Source organism: Gopherus flavomarginatus, chromosome 2 (assembly GCF_025201925.1).
Source record: "Gopherus flavomarginatus isolate rGopFla2 chromosome 2, rGopFla2.mat.asm, whole genome shotgun sequence".
NCBI classification, from domain to species: domain Eukaryota; kingdom Metazoa; phylum Chordata; order Testudines; family Testudinidae; genus Gopherus; species Gopherus flavomarginatus.
In genome coordinates, this window is record NC_066618.1 from 223,366,715 (window position 1) to 223,390,603 (window position 23,889).

Below are 23,889 nucleotides of genomic sequence, written 5' to 3' on the forward strand. Positions count from 1 at the left end.
ATTCAGCATGCAGACTGCACACACACAGCAGAGAAAATTAAGATTGCCTGGTGTCATAAACAGATAGTAGGAGTTAATAGAACAGAAGTACTTCATATCTCTTTTGCCTGTAAAGGGTTAACAAAATCAGTGAGCCTGGCTGTCACCTGACCAGAGGACCAATCAGGGGACAGGATACTTTCAAATCTTGAGGGAGGGAAGTTTGTGTGTGTGCTGTTAGTTTTTGGTTGTTCACTTTGGGGGCTCAGAGGGACCAGACATGCAACCAGGTTTCTCTCCAATCTCTCCGATACAGGCTCTTATAAATTCAGAATAGTGAGTACTAGGTAGATAAAGCGAGTTAGGCTTATGTTTGTTTTCTTTATTTGCAAATGTGTATTTGGCTGGAAGGAGTTCAAATTTGTATTTTGCTGAAAGGATTTTAATTTGTACTTGTATACTTAGGCTGGGAGGGTATTCCTAGTGTCTATAGCTGAAAGACACTGTACCTATTCCATTTTAAATTTACAAAGATAATTTTTACTGTTTTTCTTTCTTTAATTAAAAGCTTTTCTTAAGAACCTGATTTTTTTTTTATTCTGGTGAGACCCCAGGGGACTGGGTCTGGATTCACCAGGGAATTGGTGGGGAGAAAGGAGGGAAGGGAGAGAGAGAGGTTAATTTTCTCTTGTGTTAGGATTACTTTCTCTCTCAGGGAGAGTCTGGGAGGGGGAGAGAGAAGGAGGGGGGAAAAGGTGCATTTTCCTCTCTGTTTTAAGATTCAAGGAGTTTGAATCACAGTGATCTTCCAGGGTAACCCAGGGAGGGGAGGCCTGGGAGAGGCAATGGTGGGGGAAAGGGTTTTCTTTCCTTGTGTTAAGATCCAGAGGATCTGGGTCTTGGGGTTCCCCAGGCAAGGTTTTGGGGGGACTAGAGTGTACCAGGCACTGGAATTCCTGGTTGGTGGCAGCGCTACAGGTCCTAAGCTGGTAATCAAGCTTAGAGGAATTCATGCTGGTACCCCATCTCTTGGACACTAAGGTTCAGAGTGGGGAATGATACCATGACACCTGGGCAACTAAAAATTTGGTATTTCCTAATTTTCAAGTATTTGTCTTTGCAACCTAACTATTTTTTATGTTATTTTTTAAAAACTTTTTTAAAAGTTATCAAGTATAAATAATACATATTTCATCACAACACAAAAACTTAATTCTGCATCATGCATTAGCGTTTTAAATGAATTATTTTTCTCTTGATTTTGGAATCTAATTTTTTATGTTATGATACATTTTTAAAAAAGAAATGTTATTAAATGACTTTTTTTAGTAAATTAGCTGTAATTGCTTTATCTTGACAATGTTGTACATGAAGTTTCAATAGCAAAAGTATATAACAATCATTTTTGATAAATTTATGGATGTGTCTGGACCTGTATTTCAGGTTGATAAATATGAGTAATAAATGCATACATATCTGCCCATTTCCTTTTACCCGAGATTAATATGCACATCTTTCCTTATATTTGCTAATAATAATGGCAAATCATGGAATTAAAATATAGTTCTCAACTTTTTAAATATTCTGTATACAGAATTTAAAATATATTCATTACTTGATTGGATTTCTAACTTTCACTATACAAAAATTGCATGACTATCAAATGTGTAAGAAAAAAACATATTTTGCGTGTGTAGACAGACAGACAGATAGATAGATAGATACAGCTACAAAATCTTAATTCATTGGTAGAGTCTCTTTCATCCAACCATTACTTTTTGAAAGTCAGGGTCCATTACAGTCCAAGGCAAAAACAAGACCAACAGAGTATGGCTATTAATAATCAGGATTTTAATGGTGCTATGTATTTCAAAGATTATATAATGCAATAACTTGATTTTTAAAAAATATGTTATCACAACCTAATGCATTAAATGTTTCTTAAAACATGATAGACATACGGACCAAGGGATCCAATTCTCTAGCCCATAAAGATGGCTTTATTCTCATCCCCCAACACAAAAACAGACAAACCTGGAAGATCAACCCAGTGAAGGATTCCCCTAGCATAATACAAGTGACAGTTTGTGTCCTGTCTTAAGGCAAAAAGGATAATTAGTGGTTGGTCACACCTGTGAAAAAGTGCCATGTTTATGGTTTATTTCAGGGACCTTTCTGTTGAACTTGAAACTTTCTGCTGAGCTAATCTACGTGTACATTCGCCTCCCCTGCTAGGTGTGTGACTACTGGGCAGATGTGATATTGAATGCACCAGAACCAGTTTTCTTGCTTCCATTACTAAGATCTGGAAGCATACTCCACCTTGCTTGTTGATGTAGAACATAGTTGCAGTATTCTCAGTGAGCACCTACCACATTGCAAAGAAGGTGGAAGACCTTGAAGGCACACCACACTTACCAGGAGCTCCAATATAATGATATGGAGTCTGGACTGTTGTTTTGGCTGCAACAGCCCCTTTTTTAAGCCCTATCAAGTGCAAGGCATGTACTCTGAGGTCCTGAGAGTGAATACCCCAGCCCAAATAGGAGGCAATGTGATGGTGGCAATAGTAGGGGAGGGAAGAACAAATTTTATCTCTGTTCTCCCACTGATGGGTTGCTGGGGAGATACAGTTATCTTTCTTTGCAGATGTTAGGTGTGCCATCAGACACTACCGATTGTTATAAGGGTCTCATTCACAGTCAAAGCGAAAGATGTGATAAAGGTCTATATGGACATCAGTTTAAGAAAAACTGCATGGTTTTTACTTTTTTTTTTACTGTGGGTTATCAAGAAATCTCACATCTTTTGGAATATCTCCTCTGGGAGAAACACCTTGGCTTGAAAGCAGTCTAGAACTGCTCAGATAAAAGTGATCCTACATAACTGTTCCAAGAGACTAATTATCGGTGGTTCACAATAATGCTGGAAGGGCATAATGAGTGGGTCCCTCAGGAATTAGTTTAGGGTCCGGTTCCGTTCAATATCTTCATCAATGATTTAAGATAATGGCATAAAGTTTGTGGACGATACCAAGCTGGGAGGGGTTGCAAGTGCTTTGGAGGATAGGATTATAATTCAAAATGATCTGGGCAAACTGGAGAAATGGTCTGAAGTAAATAGGATGAATTGCAATAAGGACAAATGCAAAGTACTCCACTTAGGAAGGAGCAATCAGTTGCACACATAAAAAAGAGAAGTAATTCTTCCACACTGTGCACTGATTAGGCCTCAACTGGAGTATTGTGTCCCGTTCTGGGTGCCACATTTCAGGAAAGATGTGGACAAATTGGAGACAGCCCAGAGAAGAGCAACAAAAATGATTTAAGGTCTAGAAAACATAACCTGTGAAGGAAGATTGAAAAAATTGGGTTTGTTTAGTCTGGAAAAGAGAAGACTGAGAGGGGACATGATAACAGTTTTCAAGTACATAAAAGGTTGTTACAGACAGGAGGGAGAAAATTGTTCTTCTTAACCTCTGAAGCAATGGGCTTAAATTGCAGCAAGGGAGATTTAGGTTGAACATTAGGAAGAACTTCCTGCCAGGCTAGTTAAGCACTGGAATAAATTGCCTAGGGAGGCTGTGGAATCTCCATCACTGAAGATTTTTCAGAGCAGGTTAGACAAACACTTGTTAGGGATGATTTAGATAATACTTAGTCCTGCCATGAGTGCAGGGGACTGGATTAGATGACCTCTCGAGGTCCTTTCTGGTCCTATGATTGTATGATATAGATCTTACAGAAGATTTCTCCCAGTTAATTAGCAGTGCTAGAGACTGTAGGGGGTTGCACATGAAGTGAATTACAGAAAACGGATAGTCCAGAGAACTGGTCTGAATTAGGGTACCATATGTCCTGTTTTGTCTGCAACAGCCCCTTTTTTAAGCCCTGTCCCAACTTTTTCTCCAAAAGGAGGCATTTGTCTCATTTGTTCTTGCTGACTTGATCAGTTGGCAAGAGCAAACACGACAAATACCGAGACGCCGTGTGGAGGGGGGTAAGCAAGATGCCAGCCCCCTGAAGGGGGGAGGCAGGATGGGATGGGGCAATGTTCCAGCACGTGGGGCCCCCATAGGGTTCCAGCAACCAGCAACAATGGGGTGGAGGGTGCGGCTTGGGCAAGCAGCTGGGGGTGTCCGTTTTTTCTTTAGGAAATATGGTCACCTGTAGCGGGGCGGTCACCCGCTCCAGCCTGGAAAGGGTTAAAGCCAGCCCTGGGAGAGGGCTGGGGCTGTGAGAAGCAGCTAGGCTGATGCGGAAGGCAGCCACAGCTGGGGCCATGCCCCAATCAGGTTGCAGCTGGCCCTATTAAAGGCCAGTGAGCCCAGAGCTTAGGAGACTCTCTCTCCAGGTTTTGACAGGGAAGGACCTAGCTGCCTGGGAGCTGAGCAGGGATGTGAGGTAGGGCAGCGCTGGGGGAAAGGCAAGAGGGGCTGGGGAGCTCCAGCCTGACAACCCCTCCAAGGTCTAAACCAGGTACTGAGTTTGCAAAGGGACAGCCCAGGGCTAGGCAGTGGCAGCAGGCCCTACCCCCTCTTGCCAGTGATGAGTGGCCATTACAGGCTGCAGTCTGCTCCAGTGAGCAGGGGATAAATGATGAATGGCAGCAGGCACTGAGGCAAGGTGGAGATAGGGGGTGGGGGTGCCCCTGGGCGGGGAGACCCCAAGACTGAGGGGTTACTGCCAGAGGGGCAGTACCCCAGAGAAAGGGTACTGGGAGGGACACGGGGGCCAGCGGTAAGGCAGATCACCAGCCTGCAGAGGGCACGGGGGCCAGCGGTAAGGCAGATCACCAGCCTGCAGAGGGCACTCCAGGCTGGAAGAGAGCTAATTCCCAGAGACAACCAGCAGGAGGCACCGCAGGGGTGAGTCTGCACTCTTGTATCACCCTAGCCTGAATGAGCCAGTCATCCAGGTATGGGTAAAAAATATGCCCTGGAGTCTGAGGCTTACAGCGATCACCAAGACTGTAAGATGCTGTGGACAAGCTGAGTGGAAGGACTTAAAACTGGTAATGTTTTGTCTCCACACAGAAACTGAGGTACCTGTTGTGGGTGGTTTTGATTGCCATATGGATGTAGGCATCCTTCAAATTGAGAGCCACATACCAATCCTCATGGACAAGGAAGAAATTAAATCCTCTAATGTGAGCATACTGAACTTTAAAGTTTTCATTAATTTGTTGAGGTTTCTGAAGTCCAGGATTGGTCTCAGACTGCCATATTTTTCGGGCAGAGGTGGGCAAACCGCATCCGGCCTGCCAGCCATTTTAATTCGGCCCTCGAGCTCCCACTGGGGAGCCAAGTCTGGGGCTTGCCCTGCTCCAACTGGGGAGCAAGGTCGGAGGCTGATCCCGGAAGCAGCAGCATGTCCCCTCCTCCGGCTCCTACGCATAGGGACAGCCAGGGTGCTCCACTCCACACACTGCCCCCACCCTAAACGCCAGTCCCGCAGCTCCCATTGGCCTGGAACCATGGCCAAGGGGAGTGGCAGGGGCAGTGCCTGAGGACAGGGCAGTGCGCAGCAAAGCCGCTTGGCCATGCCTCTGTGTAGGAGCTGGTGGCAGGACATGCTACTGCTTCTGGGAACCTCTTGAGGTAAGTGCCGCCCGGAGCCTCTCTCACTGAGCCACCCCCATGCCCCAATCCTCGCCCCAGCCCTGATCCCCCTTCCAAACCCCTCAGTTCCAGCCTGGAACACTTTCCCGCACCCCAAACCACTCATCCTCAGAACCTGCACCCTCACCCAGAGCCTGCACCCACTCGCTGCCCCAACACCCTGCCCCAGCCCTGATCCCCCTTCTGCCCTCTGAATGCCTCGGTCCCAGCCTAGAGCATCCTCCTACTGCACTCCACCCTCTCTGCCCCAGCCTGGAGCCCCTTCCCACTCCCTGAACTCCTCATTTCTGAAACCATCCCAAAGCTCACACCCCCAGCCAGAGCCCTCACCCCCTCCTGCACCCCAACCCCAATTTCGTGAGCATTCATGGCCTGCTATACAATTTCCATACCCAGATGTGGCCCTCGGGCCAAAACGTTTGCCCACCTGTGTTCTTGGAGATCGCGAAATAGCTAGAATAGAACCCCTTCTCCAGTGTTCTTGTGAAACCTCCTTTACCGCTATCTTTTGTGGGAGAGAATTGACTTCCTCGAATAGGGCTTTCTAATGAGATGGGTCCCTGAAGAGGGAGGGAGGAAAGTGAGGTGGCCTGGTACAAAATTGGATGGAATAACTGGCATGGATGGTGTCTAATATCCAACAATCACAGGTAGCTCTGCATCTGGCACTGTAAGAGGAGAAACAAGGTCCAAAGGATAGTGGCAAAGGTGTGCTGTTCTCAACTGTCCTTTCACAACTGCTACTTGGAGTGACACAGTATACTGAGCTAACTAATGGTGAGAAATTCTGCTTCTTAATTGAGATCTTTCACTGGAATCTGGTTTAACTGAGGAAGACTCTCTGGCACTGTCTCTCAGGCACTATCATTTCTTCAGAGAAGCCCTTCTGCCTTTAAGATAAAATGCTGGATATGACTTTCTCCTTCCTGTAGAGGACATGGACTGAATGAGCCCTAAGGATTAAGTAGTAAACTTAGTGGTTTTAATCTTTTCCAAAGTGTCATCAGTCTTGGCAGTAAAAAGCTAAAGCCTTTGAAAGGAAGGTCTTTGATGTTATTTTGTGACTCAGGCATGAGGTCAGAGGACCTTATTCAGAAATATCATTTTACGGCTATACCATGGCCAAGGCTCAAAAGCTAGCCTCCAACACATCATATATTGCTCTCAGTGAGCACTTCACTAGTTTTCAACCCTTGGTGAACAGCATCTCAGGAAGCTCCTTTTTGCTCCTCCGGTAAGGAGCCTAAAATGGAGTTTGTGGCATCCTGAAGCATGCAGTTATAATGGGATAATATGGTCTGGTAACTGAAAATATAATATTATATAGATAGATATAAATATGTCTACTCTTGATTGTTCCTACCAGAGAGCTGTCTACATGTTAAATACAGTCCAGGATATGTACTAACTTAAAAGACCTATATGCAATACCATTTATATCCTTTTTATGTAAATGGAACCCTGAACACTCTCCGTATCATTTTTGTTTCTTGGGGTCCTCATATTCCCAACTATTGACTCTCATAACTTACTAAGGCATTGATCCTGCAAAAGACTTGCACACTTGTTTAACATTATGCACTATGATTTCACTGAGTTCTACAGAACTACTCACAGTGCACAAAGAAAAGCATATTGATGAGTATTTCCAGGGTAAGTGCTTAAGACTTCTAAATAGAGATAAATTCAAGTTCCAACTCTTTGTCAAGGGCACAGCTTCCCTTACTAACTAATGACAACCAATTCACAAGGTTCAAATGACATAATTCAGATTTTGCAAAGATTACTTTTAATGTTGAATACAATAAGCAAGTTTTATAGAGCTTTAACAGCTTTCCTAGAAATATAAGAATAGTGGGGGAAGGAGAGTGCTATCTGTTGTTTAATCATTTTAAATCAGCTGGGAATAAGAGTATTATTGTATAGTTGAGAATATTTGCTTTGTGATAATTTTAAATAACTGCACTTTAGTTAAATTGCCACAAGTAAATAGAGAACAATCAGTCTACTTACTTTTTCCTCAGTGGTATATTGTATATGGTTTAAATTTGTTTAAGTATATTGTTAAATTTGGAAGTTTAATTTAATTACTCAGCTGACAACAGCCGGAATACCAATAATTTATTGGCAGAAGATATCCTAGGAAGTAACATTAAATGCAGAAAAGACTATTTTGTCATGAATTTCTTCAGAACAAAACATTAAGCAAAGTACATCCTCACAACTCAGCACTTCTACATTCTGTAATATTCTGTACATGCACTATTAAGGACATTATTCATTCCATAAAATGTAAGAATCTTCTCTCATTTCTTAAGAAAGTGGATACTGTCCTAATTCAGGAAATATAATTACACCTCCATACATGATAAACTGAAACAATGATTAGGCGGGACAAGTACTTGTTGCATCTTACACTAGTCACACGTAGGTAGCTATAATAATACATGACCAACTTGTCCTTAATGGTTACTTCAGTCACTGCAGTTGAGAAAGGACATTATCTGTTTGAGAACTGTCTGGCAATACATTTAATATCTAGTATGTACACATATACATATAAAAACAACAGGAGTTTTAGCTACATCATAGAGAAAAGAGTACGTGGAAGAAGCAGCAGCAAGATTTGGAATAGTTTGCATACGTATGGCAAGAGTGAGTCAAAATGACACCTAGTTGTGTGCCTGTGTGACAAGGATAGCAATGTTTGTCAATAGTGACAGAAAGAGAGGGAAGTAGAAAAAGGTGAGATGAAAACTGAGAAATTCAGCTATAATTATTATGTTAAATTTCACTGAACTGTAAAAATATCCTGGAGGAGATGGTTACACAGTCACACTGAAATACAGGGTTGAATAGAGGAAGACAATTCAGAAGTGGAGACATAGATTTGGGAGTCATTGGCAGAAAGATGGTACTTCAAACCCTGTTTGTGAAGATCACCTTGAGGAAGGGTGTAGACATAGGTATAGGCCTATGATATCCTCTCTGTGGACCAATCACTAAAAGGGGGATGACACACAACCTTGCCAGCATGTTTCAACCATTTATGCTGATAGCATAAATGTTGAAACTCAGGAATCCTAAATTCTGCTCTGAGCTCTGGACAGAAGTGTGTTCTAGTGGTTAGACCCTTCTGCTCCTGTCCTCTCCAGCCTGACATTTTCTGCCCTTGTATCCATCTGTCTCTGTCCACCATGTTCTTTCCCCTATTACACCTTTCCCCATTCTGTTCCTGTCCCTTCCCCTCCCAGCATCCTGTCCTGTTCCCCCTCTGTTCCTATCCCCACACCTAGCTTTATAATCCTGTGACAGTCTGTATTTGTCCCTCCCTCTCATTTTGCTACTCATCTGTCTGCATTCCAGTCAGGCTATATCAATGTCCTTTATGTTGCCTAGGTGCCAGCAGAGCACTGAAAACATAAGTGTCTCACTGCTCTCAATTCTGTGCCTGGTGTCACAGCAGCCTCCACTCTGCTAGATTTCCCCTCCCCCCACCTCCTCCTGCCCCCTCCCCCAAGCACACCACATCCCACTCCTCCCCCTCCCTCCTGAAGCCGACCTGCACACTGCGAGACAGCTATATGTGGTGGGTGGGACTCAGGAGGCTCTGGGAGAGAGGGGAAGGAGTGATCGATGGGGGAGAGGGGCTGGAGGCGAGGGGAGGAGGGAAAGCTTGGTTCTTGGTGGGTGCTGAGCACATGCTAATTTTTCTCTGTGGGTGCTCCAAAGCTGGAGCACCCTATGCTGCCCCATACTAGAGTGCACAGTGAGTTCTGCAGGAGTGGACCATGCCTCTTGTTGTTCACACTGAGCTCTATAGGGGTGGAGCATGCTTGGAGACTTTTGCTGTCAGCCTCCAAAAAATGTGCAAATGGCAATTTTCAGTGGCTTGTAATTCAGCCAAATGTGGTAGATTTTCACAGGAACAGCAAAAGGCCAGAGCAACCTCCTTGCAAATGTCAAATCCCCAATCCAAAGGATGGAGGTTCTAGAATTTCTCAGTGAAATCGCTGTATGATTTTAAGATTGGCAAAACAATGGAATTTTTCCCTAACCTCATTCCCGATAACAGATGTACCATCCTTTCTGAAACTTTGCAAAAAACGCCAGACTGAGGCAGTCGCCTGGCATGGAACATTTCAGCCCATAAAGTTAAAGTCTGAAAAGTTATAAGCAACTGAAAAATGGTCTTGAAAGAAAAGTGTTAGTCAAACTTTACTATAGGAATTGCTGTCAGCTCTGCCTATAATAAGGCCACATCTGAAGAACTTAATTAAATCAGGACTACGTTACAAATAGCATTGTCTTCTATCCAATTTTTCCACATCTTAAAAATAATTTAAATAAAATATCACATACAACCTTGTAGCGGATTTTTTCTCTAATTATTTTTTCTTCTAATTCCTCCAGTTTTATTTTTCCTTCACCATAAGTCATTTCAATATTATATAACTCTTTATTCACTTTTCTTATTTGCTCTTCAATTTTACGGGTGTTTTTGCATATAATCTGCAGTTCTGACTGATACGTTATTTTTCTTCTTGAACTGTTAAAATAAAACAAAACCTTAGAATTATCTTACAAGACATGCATGCTTGCAAAAGTAGAAAATTAAAAGAAAAAAAATCGTTGAATAAGTAAAATTAAAACATTCTAAAATTTAACTTACAAACTAAAGTCAGTATTTTATTAACCACTTAGCTGATGCTGAATATACCAGATATATCTTCCAAATGCATACTTCAATTTTGCTGCAAAATATACTGTACCTTGTATGCCCTGATAGTCTATTGATTTCAGGAAGTCATATTTATCCTACAGATATCCAGAAAGCAATAAAATCTACATCTGTAATATAGATAAGCAAAAACCTACATTATTATGCAACTTTCTTTTAAAGTACTCAAGTCAGAGGCCCTGGAGGTTTTTGGCCTTCCTCTGCAGTGTGGGGCACGGGTCACTTGCTGGAGGATTCTCTGCACCTTGAGGTCTTTAAACCATGATTTGAGGACTTCAATAACTCAGACATTGGTTAGGGGTTTGTTACAGGAGTGGGTGGGTGAGATTCTGTGGCCTGCATTGTGCAGGAGGTCAGACTAGATGATCATAATGGTCCCTTCTGACCTTAAAGTCTATAAGTCAGCAAATGCCAAACTTAAGGTTGCCCATACAACCTTAATTCAGCTGCCTGATCTTTGGCCACACACAGGCTACTTAGCACCACACCATTGACACAAAGCAGTCATACAGCTGATGGATCCACTTCCCTATGGCTTTCCCTCCTTCAGCAATCCTTGGTGACAGAGCCATTGTACATCATTTATATACAGTGTGTAAGAAAAAACATTAACAAGGTACAAATTTAGGTAAAGTGAACCTGAAATACTATTAGTTAGACTAAATCAGACCCACTGGCATAGACCAGAACCAATCAAATCAAAGAAATACGATGGGCATGTAAACATTTTATTTTCCTTTGACTAATAAAATATGGTCTATATTGGTATAACTTAGCACTTTAGCTGTTTCTTAACAGAAAAGTGGGATTAATGAGGAACCTTACACTGAGCAACCAAAGGCAGCATCAGCCAAAATGTCAAACTTCTATCATCTAAGGGTATATCTACACTACAAAATTAGGTCAATTTTATAGAAGTCAATTTTTAGAAATCGATTTTACACAGTCGATTGCGTATGTCCACACTAAGCGCATTAAGTCGATGGAGTGTGTCCTCACTACTGTGGCTAGCATCAACTTACGGAGCAGTACACTGTGGCTAGCTATCCCACAGTTTCTGCAGTCTCTGCCACCCCTTGGAATTCTGGGTTAAGTTCCCAATGCCTGATGGGGCAAAAACATTGTCGCCGGTGGTTTTGGGTACATGTCGTTGGTCGCCCCTCCCTCCGTGAAAGCAATGGCAGACAGACAATCGTTTCATGTCAGACACCAGGGCAATCAGAAGAGCACAGCAAGGTGCATTGTGCATCAGAGAGGCTTTGAAAACCAGTTTCATGACTAGCCAGGCTTCGGTGTGACAGTTGTGTGTGTTTCTCCTTGATGCAAACCCACCCCTCTTTGTTGATTTTAATTCCCTGTAAGTCAACCACTCTCCCCCGCTTCGAAATAAAGTAACTATTGTTTTGAAACCATGCATTCTTTCTTTATCAATTACAAAAAATGAGATAACAGACAAGGTAGCCCAAGTGGGGTGGGAGAGGAGGGAAAGACAAGGCCCTATTGCTTATTGTAGCCACACTAAAAATCAAACTGTTTGAATGACGCCTTCTGTTGCTTGGGCCATCCTCTGCAGTGGAATAGCTGGGTGCCCGGAGCCTCCCGCCCCGTGTTCTTGGGGTCTGGGTGGGGAGGCTATGCAACATGGGGAGGAGGATAGGAGGCTATGCAGTGGACGCAGCGGGGGTCTGTGCTGTTGTTGGCTTATTGCAGCTCCAACAGATGCTTGATCATGTCAGTTTGCTCCCCCAACAGATGCTTCATCATGTCTGTTTGCTCCCCCATTAGCCTCAGCATCACATCCTGTTTCCACTCTTCGTGCTCACTTAATTCTTTCCTGGCCTCTGCCACCTAATGCCTCCATGCATTAAGCTGTGCCCTATCAATGCGTGAGGACTGCACGAGCTCAGAAATCATGTCATCGCGAGTGCATTTTTTTCCCACCTTCTAATCTGCGATAACCTCAGGACCGGAGATGATAGGGGGAGCGTAGAAACATTCTACGCTCTATGATTCTGGGGGGACTGCATGGTCACCTGTGCTGCTGAGTTCACCATGCTGACCAAACAGGAAATAAAATTCACAAGTTCCTGAGGCTGTTCCTGCGTACCTGGCTAGTGCATTGGAGTTCAAAGTGCTGTCCAGAGCGGTCAAAATGGAGCACTGGGAGATAGCTCCTGGAGGCCAATATTGTCAATTTGCGTCCGCACTACCAGCAAAGTCGATTTTAGCACTACTCCCCTTGCCAGGGAGGAGTACAGAAGTCAATTTTAAGAGCCCTTTAGGTCGACGGAACAGGGTTGGTTGTGTGGACACATTCATTTTTAAGTATCAGAGGGGTAGCCGTGTTAGTCTGGATCTGTAAAAGCAGCAAAGAATCCTGTAGTACCTTATAGACTAACAGACGTTTTGGAGCATGAGCTTTCGTGGGTGAATACCCACTTCGTCAGATATGTTCCATAAAGCTTTCTCTTCAATTTGACAAGCTGGAACTTCAGATATATTTTCTGCAGTTTCCCTGCTGTGAACATGATAATGATTGGATACTTCTAGCGGTATGGAATTCCTCCCAGTTCTCTCCTGTTTGGTCGTCATAGTCTTCCCATCCTCTTATTTCCAACAACTTAGAATACTACCTAGTCCTCTTGCCTCTGGTGGTTAAAAACTGCCAAGACTTCTCTCTAGTTCCCACTCTCTCAGGTTCCTTGGTGACCAGTTCGTTCCTTTCTTGAATCTGTGGGGGTGATGTTTCCTAAATCAGATTATTTAACAACTCCTCAGCCTCTCTGATGCGCCATGATGAATGTACTTGTCCTTCTAGACCATAATCTTTTCTTCCAGCAAAGCCACTAGCTCACATTTAATACAGAGGAAATTCCTTCTGGTTTCCAGCAGGAAAGAACATGACAAATCTATTGCAAGTCACAACCACTGTTCCATAACTGGCCATCACAGTATTGAGAGTATAACTTTTAATAAAGTGTCTGATGTTGAGTCTTGCTTGACTGCATAGTGCTGAATGAATGTGTGATCTGATGCCCAAGGGGCTGCTTTACATATGCCTGTAATAGGCACTGTAACTGGGTTAGCACCCACCTCTCACGAGCGCCTCCTTTTCTCTGGCTGATATATCTGCAATCACAGTCTTTTTCGGGGTGGCCCCTGCCTCTCACAGGCAACCCCCTTTGGTTGGTTGGGTGTGAGCCTGCTTTTGGTTTTAGTTCTTATACCAGGGTGGCACCTGCCTCTTGTGAGCACCCCCTTCCACCCTGGCTGATGGTTCTCTTGGCGAGTCTTAAGTGACTCAGCCCTCTGGCCGAGCCGCATACACTTTCCCCTCTTTCAGGGTATACAGTCCAAGTTCTTATCCTGGCCCTGGTATGGGGTCCTAGCTCTAAAGCTTCTCCCAGATGCACTGCCTTCTTGAACCACCCATCTGAGGGCCCATCTCAGTACTCACAGCTGGTGGTATTTCAGCAGGCCTCCCTGGACTCAGGCCCCAGTGTTCTGGTTGAAGACTATCTTGGTACCATCGCTGGCCTGGCCAGGTTCTGTGCTCAGCCCCTTGGGCTTCAGCCTCCCCACACTGACCTTCCGCTGGTCCTGCTGCTCTTCCCACCAGCCAGGCACCCGGTCTTCAGCAGCCTTCCCGGGGCTTCAGTCCTGTGTGGTGAGCTCTCCGCAGTACTGCTGTTCTTTCAGCCAGCCAGTCAATCCGTCTTCACTCCTTGAGCTCCATACAACAACTGAACTTCTCTGCTCTGCTGCTTGTCTTATATAGGGCCCTTCTGGCCCCCGACTGGCTGCTCCATCAGCCCCTCTGATTGGCTACTCCTCTGCAGCCACTCTAGGCTGTCTGGAGGACTTCTCTCTGCTCTATTCTGGGGCATGGTGATGCAAGGCTACGTGGCCTCCTGCAGGAGGCCTCCGGACCTAGTCCACCCTGCCACAGGCACATTATTAAGGAAGCAGCAAAGAATCCTGTGGCACCTTATAGACTAGCAGACGTTTTGGAGCATGAGCTTTCATGGGTGAATACTCACTTTGTCAGATGCATGTAGTGGAAATTTCCAGGGGCAGGTATATATATGCAGGCAAGCTAGAGATAATGAGGTTAGTTCAATCAGGGAGGATAAGGCCCTGTTCTAGCAGTTGAGGTGTGAAAACCAAGGGAGGAGAAACTGGTTTTGTAGTTGGCAAGCCATTCACAGTCTTTGTTTAATCCTGAGCTGATGGTGTCAAATTTGCAGATGAACTGAAGCTCAGCAGTTTCTCTTTGAAGTCTGGTCCTGAAGTTTTTTTGCTGCAGGATGGCCACCTTAAGGTCTGCTATAGTGTGGCCAGGGAGGTTGAAGTGTTCCTACCAACCGCTATGCCTACCTTCATGCCTCCAGCTTCCATCCCGGGCACATCACACGATCCATTGTCTACAGCCAAGCACTGAGGTACAATAGCATCTGCTCTAACCCCTCAGACAGAGACCAACACCTACAAAATCTCCACCAAGCATTCTCAAAACTACAATACCCGCACGAGAAAATAAGGAAACAGATCAACAGACCCAGATGTGTACCCAGAAGCCTCCTACTGCAAGACAAACCCAAGAAAGAAACTAACAGGACTCCACTGGCCATCACATACAGTCCCCAGCTAAAACCCTCCAACGCATTATCAGGGATCTACACCCCATCCTAGACAATGATCCCACACTTTCACAGGCCTTGGGTGGCAGGCCAGTCCTCGCCCACAGGCAACCTGCCAACCTGAAACATATTCTCACCAGTAACTGCACACCGCACCACAGGAACTTTAGCTCAGGAAACAATCCATGCAACAAACCTCGATGCCAACTCTGCCCACATATCTACACCAGCGACACCATCACAGGACCTAACCAGATCAGCCATACCATCACCGGTTCATTCACCTGCACGTCCACCAATGTAATATATGCCATCATATGCTAACAATGCCCCTTTGCTATGTACATCGGCCAAACTGGACAGTCTCTACGGAAAAGGATAAACAGACACAAATCAGATATTAGGAATGGCAATATACAAAAACCTGTAGGAGAACACTTCAACCTCCCTGGCCACACTATAGCAGACCTTATGGTGGCAATCCTGCAGCAAAAAAACTTCAGGACCAGACTTCAAAGAGAAACTGCTGAGCTTCAGTTCATCTGCAAGTTTGACACCATCAGCTCAGATTAAACAAAGACTGTGAATGGCTTGCCAACTACAAAACCAGTTTCTCTTCCCTTGGTTTTCACACCTCAACTGCTAGAACAGGGCCTCATCCTCCCTGATTGAACTACCTCATTATCTCTAGCTTGCCTGCATATATATACCTGCCCCTGGAAATTTCCACTACATGCATCTGACGAAGTGGGTATTCACCCACGAAAGCTCATGCTCCAAAACGTCTGTTAGTCTATAGCCACAGGATTCTTTGCTGCTTTTACAGATCCAGACTAACACGGCTACCCCTCTGATTATTAAGGAAGGCTACCGATGTGGAGAGCGACCTGATAGAATGTATTCTAACCTGTTGTGTGTGTGGGGGGGTGTTACAGTTCATACTGGCAGTAGCAGAGATGAATGCACTCTGAAATCCATTGTCAAATTCTCTGTTTAGATATAGCTTCTCCTTTAGATCTCACTGTATTCAAGATAAATAGTTTTGGTGCCTTCCTGAATGGTTTAGTCCATTCAAGATAAAAGGCTAGTGCCCTTCTGACATCTAGAATATGGAGTGTCGCTTCTTGCCTGTTCTTATGGGTTTTAGGGAAGAATGTGGGAAGATGGATGGGTTGGTTGAGGTGGAACAAAGAGGGTATTTTAGGTAGAAATTTAGGATGTGGTCTTAGAGTGACCTTGTTCTTGAAAAAGAGCATGTATGGGGGGGTATGCCATGAGGGCCCCAAGTTCTCCTACACATTTTGCGGATGTGCTGGCAACAAGGAAGGCTACTTTCACTGGAAGGTGTACTAGTGAACATGTAACCAACATTTCAAACATAAGTCTGGTAAGAGAACCAAGTATTAAATTAAGATCCCATGGATGCGTTGGGACTCTAGGCTCAGGATAGAGGCTCCGGACACCTCGCAAGAATTGTTTTGTAAATGAATGGGTAAAGACTGAAAACCCATCCACTTTATGGTGGAAGGTTGTGATAGCTGCAAGGTGTACTCTGAGTGAGCTCTGTGAAAGACCCAATTTTTTTAGTTGAACTATATAGTCCAGGACTAACGATAGAGCAGAGGCAGTGGCTCTGATTTGTTTGTTCTGGCACCATCTCTTCCATTTGTGGAAGTAGGTTGAGTGTGTAGTCAACCACCTGCTGTTTTGCAAGAGATCCTTCACTTTTTCTCAATAGGTCATCTCCTCGCCTTGGAACCATGGAGGAACCATGCTCTCGGGCAGAGTATCTCCAGGTTCAGGTGCAAGATTTGGCCTACATCTTGTGGCAGGAGATGTGGAAGAAGTGGGAGAACATGTGGTGAACATGCTGATATCTGCTGCAGGTATGGGAATCAAGTTTCTCTGGGCCACGTGGCGGCTACTGAGATGACCCTGAATTGGTCACTGTTGATCTTCTGTATGATCCTGAACAACAATAGGATAGGAAGGAAAGTGTAAAGGAGAGAAACATCCCATCTAAGGAGGAAGGCGTTGCCCATGGGATCCTGGCCCCAACCCTGCTCTGGAGCAAAATGTTGGGCATTAACTGTTCTGACTCGTGGCAAATAGGTCTATGGTGGAAAATCCCCATTGTTGGAATATGTCCTGTATCACCAAGGTATTTATTTCCCACTTGTGACTGTGGGAGAATTTTCTGCTTAACATGTCCACTGTGGTGTTCTGACATCCCAGGAGATAGGAGGCTGATATGATGATATTGTAATGGATGCACCAGTTCCACAGTCTGAACGTTTCAATGCCGAGGAAGCGTGACCTCGCTCTTCCCTGTTTGTTTATATAGAACATGCAAGCAAAATTGTCCATCAGGATCTGTATGATTTTGTTTCTGATCACATGCTAGCAATCTTACGTGAACTGCTGATTTCAGAGGAGACTAACTGCCCTGTACTGGGAGGCTGTTCAGATGAGGGCCCCAGTCACTAGGGAGGCACCTATTGTGATTATCGTTGCAGAGGGAATCTGTAGAAAGGGGACCCCTGCACACATATTATGTGAATGGGTCCACCACTGTAGCAAGTCCTTGTTCTTTTGTAATAGAGTAGAACCTCAGAGTTACAAACTGAATGGTCAACCACACATCTCATTTTGAATCAAAAGTACACAATCGGGCAGCAACAGAGACCAAAAAAGGGTAAATATAGTACAGTACTGTGTTAAATGTAAACTACTAAAAAATAAAGGGTAAGTTTAAGAAAAAAGGGTTTGACAATATAAGGAAACTTTCTGTACTTGTTTATTTAAATAAAGATGGTTAAAAGCAGCATTTTTCTTCTGCCCAGTAAAATTTCAAAGCTGTATTAAGTCAATGTTCAGTTGTAAACTTATGAAAGAACAATCATAATGTTTTGTTCAGTTATGAACATTTCAGAGTTACAAACAACCTCCATCCCCAAGGTCTTCGTAACTCTGAGGTTCTACTGTATGAGAGGCTTGCTAAAACTCTGTTTGTGTGAGATGTACACTGTCCTGAACCACTCTTGTAGGCAGCTCATGCATAGTCTGGCAAGTTTCACAATGTACGTGGTTGCTGCCATGTGGCCTAATAGTCGGAGGCAAGTCCTGGGAAATGTTTGTGGACTGGTCACCTTAGTGTTGATCAGATTTACTAGGATGGCAAATCTGTGTGGCAGTAGTGAAGCTTTCACCTCTACTGAGTTTAGGTGAGCCCCAATGAATTCGAGTTCTTGTACTGGTGTCACCACTGACTTTTGAATGTTATTTGGAGACTGCGTTTTGCAAAGAGTGAGATTAGCTTTTGTGTGGCACTGACGGCTTCATCACGAGTAAAGGTCTTGGGTAGACAGTCATCTAAATATGGGTATATCATCATCCTTTGCTTGTGGAGGCGGGCCGCTGCCACTGCTAGAAATTTGGAAAAGACTCAGGGGGCCATGGAGAGGCCATGGAGAGTACCTTGTACTGATAGTGATCTTGTCCCAAAACAAATTGGAGAAACCTCCTCTGTGATGGGTGTAGGGCAACATGAAAGTATGCATCTGGCATGTCAAGGACCAAAAAACAGTTCCCTCATTCCAGTGCTGGGATTATTGTTGCTAAAGTAACCATTCTGAACCGTTGTGTTTTGACTAACTTGTTTAAGTTTCTCAAGTCGAGAAAGGGCCTCCAAACCTGGTTTTTTCTGGGTTAAGAAATAATGGGAATAAAAGCCTTTCCCTCTGTGTTGTACTGGTACTGGTTCTAAAGCACCCAATTGTAGGAGATGGTCTACTTCCTATCTCAGAAGGTGCTCATGAGAGGGGTTCTTGAAGAAGGATGGGGAGGGAGGTTTAGGTGGGGGGGAATGGAGGTGAACTGCATGGAATAACCGGTGATGACAATTTCCAGCACCCATTTGTCGAAAGCAATAATTCGCCATGCTGGGTAGAATGGTGTCAAATGGTCTGTAAAGGGATGGCTGTTAGAAAGTGATTTCAGCAACTGGAATTGCGGGAGGTCTCTTGGGACTTCAACCAAACCCTCAAATTTGATGTTTTGATCCATACTGTCGTGATGTAGAAGGTTGAGATGGGAATGGCCTATGTCTGTCTTTGCCTCCGTCTCTGGGTATCATACTGCCTCAATGACTGTATGTAAGGTGCTGGACTTGAGCACTGTGATGGATAATATCTGCCTTGTTTTTGTGCAGGTGTGTATATGTCTAAAGACCAAAGAGTCACTCTAAACTCTTTCAGTGTATGCAGGGACTTGGTCTTACCTGCAAATAATTTTGGACCTTCAAAGGGGAGATCCTCTACAGTGGATTGCATCTCCTTTGGGAATCCAGACAAGTGGAGACAGGAGGCATGTTGCATTACTATGGCAGTTGTGATGGATCTTGCACCGCCGTGTCTGCTGAGTCTAAGGGTGCCTGCAGAGCTGTTCTTGCCAGGAGATAATTGACCTAAATTGCTCCCTTTTGTCTTCAGGAATGAAGTCAATACATTCAGAAAGTTTGGAGTAATTTGTGAGATTCTATTTCGCCATCAAAGCTTCATAGTTGGCTATTCTTAACTGCAATGTCACTAACGAATAGGCCTTATCACCAAGAAGATCCATTTTTTTCCATTCTTTATCATATAGGGTGGTCCTCGAACGGTGTTGTCTGCCCCACTCATTGACCATTTTTATCACTAATGAGCTTGGCTGGGGTTGTGCAAATAGAAATTCTAGATCCTTTGATGGGATGTAATACTTCTTATCGGCCTTTTTATAAATCAGGAGGATTATTGTGGGGGTCTGCCAGATGGTGTTGGTGGGATCCATGAGTACCTCATTTATGGGAAAGGCAATTCCGGAGGAGGCTGATGTTTGTAATATGTCCAACAACTTGTGTTGGGACTCAGCAACTTCTTCCAGAGAGATTTGGAGAGTGTCTGTAATTCATTTGAACAGCTCCTGAAATTGTTTAAAATCATCTCCTGTTGTAGGTGGCGGAGGCATGATGGTCTTGTCTGGAGAGGAGGAGGTGTTGGTTGCAGGAGTGGCCTTCTGATCTACAGCATCCTCTATTTCCTCAAAAAGTTTCCTCAGGGAACTCACAGGATCTCATCTCTGGCACTGATGGAGAACATCTCTGTCTTTCCCTTGAGGTGCTGGGAGGCTTGGAATAATGTTGCCTATATACCATCTGTAGGTCTCAATTTAGCCACTGTGGTAGGAATGACATTGGTGGTGGCATCCATGGATATCCATACCACCTCTGGGTGCCAGCCCTGCAACAGTGTCCTGGCTGTTTTTGCAGATCTGGTCTGATGATTCCCAAGATGGGCGAAGAGTAGTGTGAAGAATAAACATGTTCTTCCTCATTGTCCTCTGCCTCACTAGAAAAAAGAGAGGCAGATATGTTTGTTGGCATGTGTAACAGTGCTCACAGACTCATAGACTTTAGGGTCAGAAGGGACCAATATGATCATCTAGTCTGACCTCCTGTACAAAGCAGGCCACAGAATCCTACCCATCCACTTCTGCAGCAAACCTCTAACTTATGTCTGAGTTACTGAAGTCTTCAAATTGTGGTTTGAAGACCTCAAGCTGCAGAGAATCCACCAGCAAGTGACCCATGCCCCACGCTGCAGAGGAAGGCGAAAAACCTCCAGGGCCTCTGCCAATCTGCCCTGGAGGAAAATTCCTTCCAGACCCCAAATATGGCGATCAGCTAAACCCTGAGCATGTGGGCAAGACTCACCAGCCAGCACTCAGGAAAGAATTCTCTGCAGTAACCCAGATCCCATCCCATCTAACATCCCATCACAGACCACTGGGCATATTTACCTGCTGATAATCAAAGATCAGTGCTGAATGTGCTGATGCTATATCACTACCAAGAAGAGATGATTCCGGTGCTGCACAAACTACTAAGTCCTTATGTTGGAGAAACTGCTGCATTCCAAGAGATCCCGGTACTGAAGATGGCATTGGTGGTAATTGTTGTGGTATCAGGAGAATTGTTGTGGTACCGGAATTGTTGCAGTGCAGGAGGATTGGTGCCGAGGACGTAGACTTCAGTACCACTGTCTCAGCATTATGCACCAGAGAGCCAGAAGATGGCACTGTAAGCTGAGGCGCTGTGGAGGTGCTTGGTACCAAGTGTTTAGCTGCCTCAGTCAGTGCCGTGGTAGAAGGGGCAGTCTGTGTCTGCTATCCTGAGCACCTGCTTGCTTAGGTTATTGGGCTTTAGTGGTAATGGAAGATCCTGACGACTCGTAGGTACTTAGCTGCAGCATGGTCAATATTGAGGATGTGGAGAGAGTTGGAGAACTTCTTTTTTGAGGCTCCCTTTGGAGGAGAAGTGGTAGCTCTCTTCTTCACCCTTTTTCTGGGAGAGAGCTACCACTTCTCCTACAAAGGGAGCCTCAAAAAAGAAGTGTTCAACTCCTTCTTCACCCTTTTTCTGGGAGATAGGTCCCTCCCGTGCAGTCGCTGACGTTCTGCAAATTCACAGAAGAAAGTTTTAAAGTATAATTGGGAATGAAGGTGCTTTTAATCTAGAGATAATATAGGAACATTTATAATTTTTGTTTTTCAAATTGCCAAAATAGAGAACCCATGTGTGTGACTGCTTTTTGTTTGTTTGTTTGTTGGTGTGGGAGGATGGGGACGTGAGAATAAGATGACAGAACACCAACAATTTAAGTATAAGATTTCAACCTGATGTGATTTAAAATTACTGAAATATTAATAAAGAAAGATTTAAAATGGAAACAATCGACCAATGATCATCTAAAATGCTGCTTCTTATTTTCCTCCAGATCTTCACTTTTCTGTTTATATTACAGGTGTTTTACAGAGTTTGAATTACCTTTCTCTGGATTTTTGCACATATTCTTCATTTTCTCTTTCAAGTTCTTTATTTTCATGTTCCAATTCATCAACTGCTTGAAGGGTATTGAGGAGCATTTGTTTCAGAGTAAGCTGTTCAGATCCCCAGCTAGTTTTCTAAGAAACATTAAGACAGAGTAGGTTTGAAGATCATTTAAAGCTAACATAATGTACAAAGACTTTCACTTATAATTCATGAAAACAATAAAAAAACGTACTAAATCTTCCATCACTTTAATCACTTCAGAACAAGCATCCGATAAACTTTTGTTCTCATTTTCTTGAGCCAATATTTTATTGTTTAAATCCTGTACCTGGAAAACATATGTAAAAGTTAATAAAAACAATACTTGCAACAAGAGAATTACACAAAAATTAAATACCGAAAATGGAAAAAGAACAGTTAGTTACTTTACAGTAACTGCAGTTCCTGGAGATGTGTTGTACACATCAATTTAATTCTTGGGGCACATACAGTTCATGCACGCAAGATCAGATTATTTTGGTCAGCATTATCCACTGGGGTTGTGTCTGCACCGTATGTGTCCTCACAGTTCCTTCACCAATACAGAATCCAGAGTAGGACTCCACAATAGCAGGGAAGGAGGCACCATTATAAAATCCTTTTGGACAACATATCTCAAAGAGCCACAGTTCATGTAACATAAGTAACCACTTTTCTTCTTTAAGTGATTGGGCATGTCAGCTGGTGTGCTGACAGGCCCCAAGAGAAAACCTCTTTCATTTAGCTTTATAAAAGTCACTCTAGTTGTAGCTTTCCTATTTTGGAGAAGAATGTTTTTAAATTTTAGCTGAACATCATCTTTTGGTAGATGTCAGATATTCAGCAACCAGGCTGGCAAATGTAACAATGAATCTGACTGTTGTTCTGTGAGACTACGTCAGGCAGAGCAGGCAAAATGACTAAGGGCTGCATTGAGAAGTTTACCATATCCAAATATCAGAACTGCCTGGCCAATACCCAAGTTATCATGATCATTGACCTAACATCTTGCCTCAGTTTCCTTAGGACCCTTGGTATCATGGGAATTTGGGGAGAAGGCATGCATCAGTCCCAGTGTCCAGGAATGAGAACAGCATCTGCAGAGATTGGACTGAATCCCCCTCTGGAGCAGAACACTTAGTTTTTGTTCTGACCTGTGGCAAATAGGTCTATTGATCGGTATGTCCACTTGCAAAAGATGGCTGTGCAGCACTGGCTCTTTGGTCAATCACTCACAGCTGTCTGAGAACTGTTTGTTCAGGTGATCTGCTAGTAACTTCTGAATGCTTTGAAGATACTAGGCCAGCACCATGATTCGGTAATGAATACATCAAGGCCAGAGCTAAATGGTCTCTTGACAGAGTGGAGGTGACCTGGTTCCTCTGTCTCTTGATATACTGCATAGCTGTGGTGTTTGTATCAGTATCTGGCTTGTGGATACCAGGAGTAAAGACAGAAATGTTTTACATGCCAAATAGACTTCTCAGCGTTCCGGGACATTTATATGCAGACACCCTTGATGAGGGGACCACTTGTCCTGAGTCTAAAAGTGACCTAAATGATTCCCTCCTGCCCATAAGTGGAGGCATCTGTCACCAGCTCTTTGGCTGACAGAAATACAGAGAAGGGTACTCCATTGCACATCTGAAGAGGGTCTTTCCACCAGTTTAAATGAGAAAAGGCCTTCTGGTGGCACAGTGGCAACCATAAGAACATAAGAACGGCTGTACCGGGTCAGATCAAAGGTCCATCTAGCCCAGTATCTGTCTACCGACAGTGGCCAATGCCAGGTGCCCCAGAGGGAGTGAAGCTAACAGGCAATGATCAGGTGATCTCTCTCCTGCCATCCATCTCCATCCTCTGATGAACAGAGGCTAGGGACACCTTTCTTTACCCTTCCTGGCTAATAGCCATTTATGAACTTAGCCACCATGAATTTATCCAGCTCCCTTTTAAACAATGTTGTAGTCCCAGCCTTCACAACCTCCTCAGGTAAGGAGTTCCACAAGTTGACTGTGTGCTG

The 23,889-nt window shown here is 44.1% G+C and overlaps 1 protein-coding gene across 1 annotated transcript in view; it reads right to left on the reverse strand.

Moving 5' to 3' along the window:
* Positions 1 to 23,889, reverse strand: part of LOC127044711 (coiled-coil domain-containing protein 178-like) — a 268,745-nt gene that overhangs the window by 181,667 nt on the left and 63,189 nt on the right. The window contains exons 9-11 of the mRNA XM_050939779.1: positions 22,081 to 22,176; positions 21,843 to 21,979; positions 9,965 to 10,148 (exon numbers count right to left, since the gene is read on the reverse strand). Coding sequence (XP_050795736.1) covers positions 9,965 to 10,148; positions 21,843 to 21,979; positions 22,081 to 22,176 — 417 coding nt within the window. The remainder of the gene's footprint in view (positions 1 to 9,964; positions 10,149 to 21,842; positions 21,980 to 22,080; positions 22,177 to 23,889) is intronic.